Source organism: Gorilla gorilla, chromosome 16 (genome assembly GCF_029281585.2).
Source record: "Gorilla gorilla gorilla isolate KB3781 chromosome 16, NHGRI_mGorGor1-v2.1_pri, whole genome shotgun sequence".
NCBI lineage: Eukaryota > Metazoa > Chordata > Mammalia > Primates > Hominidae > Gorilla > Gorilla gorilla.
Window position 1 is genome coordinate 18,176,169 of NC_073240.2, and position 10,258 is coordinate 18,186,426.

At 42.8% G+C, this 10,258-nt stretch overlaps 1 protein-coding gene and 1 pseudogene across 1 annotated transcript; both read left to right on the forward strand.

Moving 5' to 3' along the window:
- The first annotated feature begins 5,185 nt into the window (after positions 1–5,185).
- LOC115932905 (uncharacterized) lies at positions 5,186–5,954 on the forward strand. Its single transcript, XM_055363070.2, is given in 2 exon segments — positions 5,186–5,350; positions 5,353–5,954. Coding segments are annotated over 2 exon segments (720 nt in total). The 5' UTR covers positions 5,186–5,232.
- A 3,030-nt stretch (positions 5,955–8,984) lies between these two features.
- On the forward strand, positions 8,985–9,782 carry LOC129527199 (mucin-19-like; annotated as a pseudogene).
- The last annotated feature ends 476 nt before the right edge of the window (positions 9,783–10,258 follow it).

Here is a 10,258-nt window from a genome sequence, read left to right on the forward strand (position 1 = left end):
TCAAGGAAAACTTCCGTGGCCTTGTAAGAGACCTAGGCATCCAAATAAAAGAAGCACAAATAACACCTGGGAAATTCAACACAAAAAGATCTTAGCCTACGCACATTGTCATTGGGTTATCCAAAGTTAAGACAAAAGAAAGAATCTGAAGAGCTGTGAGACAGAAGCACTAGGTTACCTATAAAGAAAAACCTATCAAACTAACAGCAGATTTTGCAGCAGAAACCTTAAAAGCTAGATGGGATTGGGGCCCTTTCTTCAGCCTCCTCAAACAAAACAATTATCAGCCAAGAATTCTGTATCCAGCAAAACTAAACATCATATATGAAAGAAAGATACAGTCATTTTCAGACAAACAAATGCTGACAGAATTTGCCATTACCAAACCAGCACTGTAAGAACTGCTAAAAGGAGCTCTAAATCATGAAACAAACCCTGGAAGCACATCAAAACAGAACTTCATTAAAGCATAAATCACACAAGACCTATAAAACAAAAATACAAGTTAAAAAGCAAAAACAAAAAACAAAAACAAAGTACAGAGGCAACAGAGAGCATGATGAAAACAATGGTACCTCACTTTTTAATACTAATGTTGGTTGTAAATGGCTTAAATGCTCCACTTACAAGATACAGAACCACAGAATGGGTAAGAACTCACCAACTAACTATCTGCTGCCTTCAGGAGACTCACCTAACACATAACGACCTACATAAACTTAAGGAAAGTGGTAGAAAAAGGCATTTCATGCAAATGGACACCAAAAGCGAGCAGCGGTAGCTATTCTCATATGAGATAAAACAAACTTTAAAGCAACAGTAGCTAAAAGAGACAAAGACAGACAGTACCTAATGGTGAAGGTCTCATTCAACAGAAAAACATGACAATCCTAAACATACATGAACCTAACACTGGAGCTCCCAAATTTATAAAACAATTACTAGTAGACATAAGAAATGAGATAGACAGCAACACAATAATAGTGGGGGACTTCAATACTCCACTGACAGCACTAGACAGGTCATCAAGACAGAAAGTCAACAAAGAAACACTGGATTTAAACTATACTTTGGAACAAAAGGACTTAACAGGTATATAAGAACATTTCATCCAACAACCACAGAATACACATTCTATTCAACAGCACATGGAATTTTCTCCAAGATAGACCATATGATAGGCCATAAAACGAGTCTCAATAAATTTAAGAAAATTGAAATTGTATCACACACTCTCTCAGATCACAGTGGAATAAAACTGAAAATCAACTCCAAAAGGAATCTTCAAAACCATGCAAATACATGGAAATTAAATAACCTGCTCCTGAATGAGCACTGGGTGAAAAACAAAATCAAGATGGAAATGGAAAAAATTTCTTCGAACTGGATGACACAACCTATCAAGACCTCTGGGATACAGCAAAGGCAGTGCTAAGAGGAAAGTTTGTAGCCCTAAACACCTATGTCAAAAAGTATGAAAGAGCACAAACAGACAATCTAAATTCACATCTCAGGGAACTGGAGAAGCAGGAACAAGCCAAACCCAATCCCAGCAAACAAAGGAAATAACCAACAGCAGAGCAGAACTAAATGAAATTGACACAGCAACAACAACAACGACAAATACAAAACATGAATAAAACAAAAAATTGGTTATTTGAAAAGATAAACAAAATCGATAGACCATTATAAGATTAACCAAGAAAAAAAGAGAGGAAATCCAAATAACCTCACTAGGAAATGAAACAGGGGATATTACAACTGACACCACTGAAATATTAAAGATTATTCAAGGGTACTATGAACACCTTTTGGCACATAAACTAGAAAACCCAGAAGAGTTGCATAAATTCCTGGAAAAATACAACCCTCCTAGCTTAAATCAGGAAGAAGTAGATACCCCAAGCAGACCAATAAAACAAGCAGCAAGATTGAAATGGTAATTTTAAAATTACCAACAAAAAAAGCCGAGGACCAGACAGATTCACAGCAGAATTCTACCAGACATTCAAAGAATATTTTCTTTCATTCAAAGAAGAAATGATACCAATCCTTTCACACTATTCCACAAGACAGAGAAAGAAGAAACACTCCCTGATTCATTCTATGAAGCCAGCATCACCCTAATACCAAAACCATGAAAGGACATAACCAAAAAAGAAAACTACAGACCAATATCCATGATGAACACAGATGCCAAAATCCTTAACAAAATACTATCTAACTGAATCCAACAACATATCAAAAAGATAATCCACCATGATCAAGTGAGTTTCATACCAGTGACACAGGAATGGTTTAACATATGCAAGTCAATAAATGTGATACACCAAATAAACAGAATTAAAAAAATAACTCACATGATTTTATCAACAGATGCAGAAAAAGCATTCGACAAAATCTAGCATTGCTTTATGATTAGAGCTCTCAGCAAAATAGGCATACAAGGGACATACCTTAATGTAATAAAAGCCATCTATGACAGACCCACAGCCAACATAATACTGAATGGGGAAAAGGTGAAAGCATTCCCTTTGAGAATTGGAACAAGACGAAGAGCCTACTCTCACCACTCCTCTTCAACATAGTACTGGAAGTCCTAGCCAGAGCAATCAGACAAAAGAAGGAAATAGAGGAAATCCAAATCGGTAAAGAGGAAGTCAAACTGTTACTGGTTGCTGACGATATGATCTTTCACCTTGAAAACCCTACGGACTCCTCTAGAAAGCTCCTAGAACTGATAAAAGAATTCAGCAAAGTTTCCAGATACGAGATTAATGTACACAAATCAGTAGCTCTTCTATACGTCAACAGCTACCAAGCTGAGAATCACATCAAGAACTCAACCCCTTTTACAATAGCTGCAACAAACAAACAAAAACAAACAAACAAAACTTAGGAATATACCTAGCAAAGTAATCAAACGACCTCTACAATGAAAATTACAAAACACTGCTGAAAGAAATCATAGATGGAGCCAAGCACGTTGGTGCATGCCTATAATCCCAGCTACTCGGGAAACTGAGGCAGGAGAATCGCTTGAACCCGGGAGGCAGAAGTTGTAGTGAGCTGAGATCACACCACTGCACTCCCACCTCAGCGACAAGAGCGAAACTACCTCTGAAAAAAAAAAAAACAAGAAAGAAAAGAAATCATAGATGACACAAACAAATGGAAACACATCCCCATGCTCACGGATGGGTAGAACCAATATTGTGAAAATTACCATTCTGTTAAAGGCAATCTACGAATTCAATGCAATCCCCATCTGAATACCACCATCATCCCTCACAGAATTACAAAAACAATTCTAAAATTAATATGGAACCAAAAGGGTGTCATGTAGCCAAACCAAGGCTAAGCAAAAAGAACAAACCTGGAGGCATCACACTACTTGATTTCAAACTGTACAATAAGGCCATAGTTACCAAAACAGCAAGGTACTGGTTTAAAAATAGGCACATAGACCAATGGAACAGAAGAGAGAACCCAGAAATTAACCCAAATACTTACACCCAACTGATCTTTGACAAAGCAAAAAAAAACATAAAGTGGGGAAAGGACACCCTTTTCAACACATGACGTTGGGATAATTGGCGAGCCACATGTAGGGGAATAAAACTGGATTCTCATCTCTCACCTTATACAAAAATCTACTCAAGATGGATTAAGAACTTAAACCTAATTCCTGAACTGTAAAAATTCTAGAAGATAACACTGGATAAACCCTTCTAGACATTGGCATAGGCAAGGATTTCATGACCAAGAACCCAAATGCAAATGCAATAAAAACAAAGATAAATAGCTGGGACTTAATTAAACTAAAGAGCTTTTGCATGGCAAAGGGAACAGTCAGCAGAGTAAATAGACAAATCGCAGAGTGGGACCCCTGACCCTGACCCCTGACCCTGACCCCTAACCCCTGACCCAAACCCTAACCACTATCCCTAACCCTAACCCCTAACCCCAACCCTCACCCTAACCCAACCCTAACCCCTAATCCCTAACCCCTAACATCTCTTAAACCCTAACTCTAAACGTTGACTCCTAACCCCTAACTCTGACCCCAATCCCTATCTCCAACCCCTAACCCTAAACTTAACCCCTAACCCTAACACCCACCTTAACCCTAGGTTCATTACTATGTTTGTATTGACTATGTCAATGTTGATTATTATGATCGCTGTCTTTGGACTGCACGGCAGCGAGGGGATTGCGGATCTTATATTAATATTTTTGTATTGAGGCAGTGCATTAGCATTACAGGTGCTTGTTACATGAGCAATGGGGGTGTCATACTTTGGGTGTCATGTCTGCATTAGGAATGCCGCATTTGTCTTCCGAGGCTCCGGTGTGGATCTCGCACTGCTGCCGCCTCACCTTGGCTGGGGAGAACCTCGGTGGACAGGATTCAGAGGGGCTTTTGGTTTCCCGTTTTCCACACTGAACCCTTCTAACTGGTCTCTAACCCTGATTATTCAGGGCTGCAAACAGGAAGGATTTTATTCACCGTTGATGCGGCCCCGAGTTGTCCCAAAGCGAGGCAGTGCCCCCAAGGTCTGTGCTGAGCAGAACGCAGCTCTGCCCTCGCGGTGCCCCCGGCCCGCCCGCCCGAGTCTGTGCTGAGGAGAACACTGCTCCGCCTTCGCTGTATCTCCGAAGTCTGTGCAGAGGAGAACTCAGCTCCGCCCTCGCGATGCTCTTCCGGTCTGTGCTGAGGAGAAGGCAGCTCCGCCCTCGCAAAGGCAGAGCGCCCTTTGCAAAGACAGAGAGGCGCAGAGCGCCGGCGCAGGCGTGGAGGGGGCGCAGGGCGCCGGCGCAGGTGCGGAGAGGTGCAGAGCGGGGCAGGTGGCACCAACAGCACGTCCCTCAGGCCTCGAGCGCACGCATTCCAGCGGCCACCCAGACCATGCTCCGCCGACTGGGCGCCCAAGCTGCAGTCGCCCTCTGTGTGCAGGCAGCAGCTGCCTGGCAACCCCTGAGCCCGCTCGCGCTGCCAGCATCGCAGAACCAGGGCCAGGTGTCCCAGTGGCTGCAGCCAAGCCAGGCATTCTGACCGGCGGCGGCTGCACAGGAGCGAGAACTGAGAACCCGCCGCTCAATGCCACACGGGGTGACTGCTGAGGACCCATACCAACAGCCCCGATCTCCCTCAGGTGGAGGACTGGGCGGGAGGCACAGCCTGGGGGCCCTCAGGCTGGGCGCGCTGGCAATCCCGAGGCCGACCAGGCCATGCACCTCCAGCCCGCCTGGGCACCCAAGCTGCAGCCGCCTTCTTTGTGCAGGCAGCAACCTCCAGGCAACTCCCGAGTCCGCCCTCACTTCCCACATCTCGGAACGAGGGCCAGATGTCCTGTGGCTGAGGCCAAGCCAGGCGGTCTGCCCTGCAGCAGCTGCACGGGGGCGGGAACCGGCCCTCAGCCCTTTCCCCCGTGGCTGCAGAGGGCCCTTGGCTAGAGGTGTCGAGCTCTGGCAGAGGAGGAGCCAGGCGGGGGCAGGGTCTGGCGGGCTCTCAGGCCAGGGGCACTCGCGATCCAGAGGCCGCCCAGGCCATGCTCCACCACCTGGGCGCCCAGCTACAGGCGCCAGGCAACTCCCAAGCTGGCTGGCTCGCCCAGCCTCGCAGACCCGGGCCTGGATGTCGCCGTGGCTGCGGCCAAGCCAGGCAGTCTGCCCGGCGGCGGCTGCACCGGGGCAGGAACCGACCGTCAGCCGCATCCCCGGTGGCTGAAGACGGCCCCTGGAGCGGCCCTGACCTCTCTTCCGAGGAGAAGAGGGGCGGGAGTCACGGCCAGGCAGGCCCTCAGGTGGGAAGGGATGCGCGCCTGCGATTCCGGAACGTACCGCGCCAGCCCACGAGAACCCGGAAGCCAGCAGCTCCTGTTTCTCTGTGTGATTCTGTGAGGAACCACCAAATTGTTTGCCACCGCAAGTGCATCATTTTCTATTCCTAGCAGCCAGTTCATGAGGGCTCCAATTTCTCCACCTCCTTAGCAACACTGATTTTCTGTGTCGTTGTTATGAAAGCCTTACTAGTGGATGCAAAGTGGCATCTCATTTGGGTTTTGTCTTGCATTTTATTAATGAATAACGGTGTTTAGCATCTTTTCTTGTCCGTCTTAGACATTTGTGTATCTTCTTCGGAGAAATGTCTATTCAAGTCCTTTGCCTATTTTTTAATTGGGATGTTAGAAATTCTGATGTTGAGTTGTGGGATATTAAGCTTTTATCAGATACACACTTTGATTTTATCAGATACATATTTTCTCACATACTATGGGTTGTCTTTTAACTCCCTTGATAGTATCCTTTGATGCATAAAGGTTTTTTATTTTGATTAAATCTAATTTACATGTATTTTCTTTTGTTATCTGTGCTTTTCTGTCATATTTCAAAATACACTTAAAACTCAAAGGTCATAGAGGTTTACCTTGTGTTTTCTTCTAAGAGTTACATACTTTAGTCCTTATATTTAAGTCTTTTATTAATTTAGAATTAATTTTTGTGTATACAGCAAGGTAGGGGTCTAACTTCTCTCTTGTGCACTGACATCCAGCTGTTGAAGAGACTGTTCTTTCCTCCCTTGACTAGACTTGGACAGCTTGTTGAACAGTCATTGACCATATATGTGAGCACTAATTTGTAGGATCTCAAATCTGTTCTATTGTATTGGTCTAAAAGTTTATTAGTCTTATGCCAGTACCACACTCTCTTGATTACTGTAGATTTGTAGTAGGCTGTGAAACTGAAAACTGTGAGTTTTCTAATATTCTTTTTCAAGACTGTTTTGTCTGTCAGATCCTTTGAATTTTTGTATGAATTGTAGAATGAGTTTCTTTCTTTCTACAGAAATGTCTTTGGGATTTTGATGGTATTGCATTGAATCTGTAGATTACTTTAGATGGTATTGTCATCTTAACAATATTGTCTTACAACCCGTGAACACAGAATGTCTTTCCAGTTATTTCCACTCTCTTTTGTTTTTTTCAGCAAAGTTTTGTGTATACCACCATGGTTACATTTATGCCTGAATAACTTATTCTTTGATGCTATTATAAATGGAATTTTTAAAATGTTTTCATAGTTCTTTACAACTATATAGAAATATAGCTCATTTGCCTATGTTTGTTTTGCATCCTGCCTCTTTTATTAGTTATAATCGGTTTTGTGTTTTATTTGGAGCTTTATACACATAAGATCATGTGTAGATATAATTTTACTTCTGTTTTTTATTTCTAATTTAGATGCCTTTTATTTCTTTGTCTTGCCTAATTGCTCTGGCTAAAATTGCCAGTGCTACGTTGAATACAAGTGGCAAATGCACCATGCTTGTCTTGTTCTAGATGTTAGGAAAACAGCTTTCAGTGTTTCATCATTGATCATGATATTAACTGTTGGGTTTTTGTACATCCTATTGTCATGTTGCAGAAAATCCCTTCTATGCCTAGTTTATTGAGTATTTTTATTATAGAAGGGTGTTGTATTTCATCAATGTTTTCTCTGCATCAATTGAAATAATCACGTGCTTATTCATTTTACTGTTAGAGTATATTACACTGATTGATTTTTTATATGTTGAGCCACCCTTGCATTTTGGGGATAAATCTCACAGGGTGATAGTTTACAATCCTTTGATTATACAGTATTGCTGCTAGTATTTTGCTAGTATTGCTAGTATTTTGCTGAGATTTTTGCTTATATATTCATAAGGGATATTGTGCTGTAGTTCTCTTTTTTGTGCTCTCTTTGGCTTTGGTATAAGGATAATGCTGTTATCAAAAAATGAATTAGCAAGTATTCCTTCTTCATATATTATATCAGAAGAGTTTGAGAAGAAATGGTATTAATTCTTCTTTAAATGTTAGGTTGACTCACCAGTTAATGCAGCTATTTGGTCATAAATGTTTCTTTGTTAATCACTTTCGATTACTAATTCAATCTCCTAGGTTATAGGTCTATTCAGATTTTCTCTTTCTTCTTGAGCCACTTTGGTAGTTTGTGTCTTTCGTCCATTTCATCCAGGGCAGCTAATTTGTTGTTAGACAGTTGTTCACAGTATACTCCTGTAATCCTTTTGTATTTCTGTAAAGTTGGTAGAAATGGCTCTGCTTTCATTTATTATTTTAATAATTAGTCTTCCATCTTTTGCTCAGTCAATATAGTGAAAGGCTTGATCATTCAAATAATCTATGTTTATTCATTCTACTGCTCTCCAAACTTCTATTTTATTGATTTATGCTCTAATTATGCTCTCTATTATTTCTTTCATACTGCTAGCTTTGGATTTAGTCTTCTTTTGTCTTCTTCCACTGCCTTTAGGTATAGAGTGAGGATGTTGATTTGAGATTTTTCTTAAATGTAGTTGTTTATGTCCATACATTTTCCTTTGAACTCTACTTTCACTGCATTCAGTAAGTTTTGGTATGTTTTGTTTTTATTTTAATTTATCTCAAGATATTTTATAATTTTGCTTGTGATTTATTTTTTTCACTCACTGGTAGTTGAAGACTGTATTGTTTAATTTCCACATTTTCATGAATTTTCCAGTTTTCACTTATTTATCTGTTGTTTCTTCCATTGTGGGTGTAAATTATATTTTGTATGATTTCAAACTTTTAAAAATGATTAGGACATATTTTGTGGACGAAGATATGGCCTATCCTAGAGAACTTCCATATACACTTGAAAGGAATGTATATTCTGCTGTTGTTGGATGGACTGTCCTGTATATGCGTATTAGCTCTCAGTGGCTTATACTGTTGTTTAACTCTTGTATTTCTCATGAAGCTTCTGTCTGGTTTTTCTATCCATTAATTAAAATGAGGTATTGAAGTGTCCAACTGTGACTATAGAACTGTGGGTTTATCCTTTCAAACCTGTTAATTATTTCAGCTTTACTGAAGTGTAATAGAGAAATAAAAATTGTACATGTGATGCGTTTATATGCACATTCTGAAATGATTACCAAAACGAAGTCAATGAACATGTTAATTACCTCACAGAATAGTTACGTTTTTGTGTGCATGTGTGGGATAAGAAAACTTAACTCTATCCCCTGTGACTGCAGAGTGGCCATTCCAGCTGCTCCAGGCTCCAGCAGAGGAAGACTGGGGCAGGTGGCACCACCAGGGAGGCCCTCAGGCCTGGCATGCACGCATTCCAGAGGCCACCCAGACCATGCTCCGCCGCCTGGGCGCACAAGCTGCAGTCGCCCTCTGTGTGTAGGCAGCAGCTACCTGGCAACCCCTGAGCCCGCTTGCGCTCCCAGTCTCGCAGAACCAGGGCCAGGTGTCCCTGTGGCTGTGGCCAAGCCAGGCATTCTGCCTGGTGGTGGCGGCTGCACAGGGGCGAGAACTGAGAACCCGCCGCTCAACCCCACACGGGGTGACTGCCGAGTGCCCATGACAGCGGCCCCGATCGCTCTCAGGTGGAGGAGTGGGTGGGAGGCATGGCCTGGGGGCCCTCAGGCTGGGCGCGCTGGCGATCCCGAGGCCGACCAGGCCATGCACCTCCAGCCCGCCTGGGCTCCCAAGCTGCAGCCGCCTTCTGTGTGCAGGCAGCAGCCTCCAGGCAACTCCTGAGCCTGCCTGCACTCCCCACATCTCGGAAGCAGGGCCAGATGTCCCTGTGGCTGCGGCCAAGCCAGGTGATTTGCCCTGCAGCAGCTGCATGGGGGTGGGAAGTGGCCCTCAGCCCCATCCCCAGTGGCTCTAGAGGCCCCCTGGGTAGAGGTGTCCAGCTCTGGCAGAGGAGGAGCCGGGTGGGGGCAGGGTCTGGCTTGACCATTTGGAATTACAATACACTTCACTCATCAACCACAGAACATACACTGGAGTATCATCTGCGTGCAGATGAGTATACTGCTCAAAGCGATTTACAGATTCAGTGCTTTTCCTATCAAACTACTAATGTCATTTTGCACAAAATAGAAAACATCTAAAATTTATATGGAACCTAAAAGGAGTCTGAATAGCCAAGCCAAAGCAATACTTAGGCTAGAGACATCATATTACATGACTTCAAACTATACTAGAAGACTATGGTAATCAAAACAACATGGTACTGGTAGGAAAACAGACACATAGACCAATGGAACAGACTAGAGTACTAGAAACTAAGGCCACATGCCTGCAACCATCACATCTTTAACAAAGTTGACAAAAGTATGCAATGGGAAAAATACTTTATTTAATAAATAATGCGGGGATAACTGGCTAGTCATATGCAGAAGAATAAAACTAGACCCCCATATTTCACC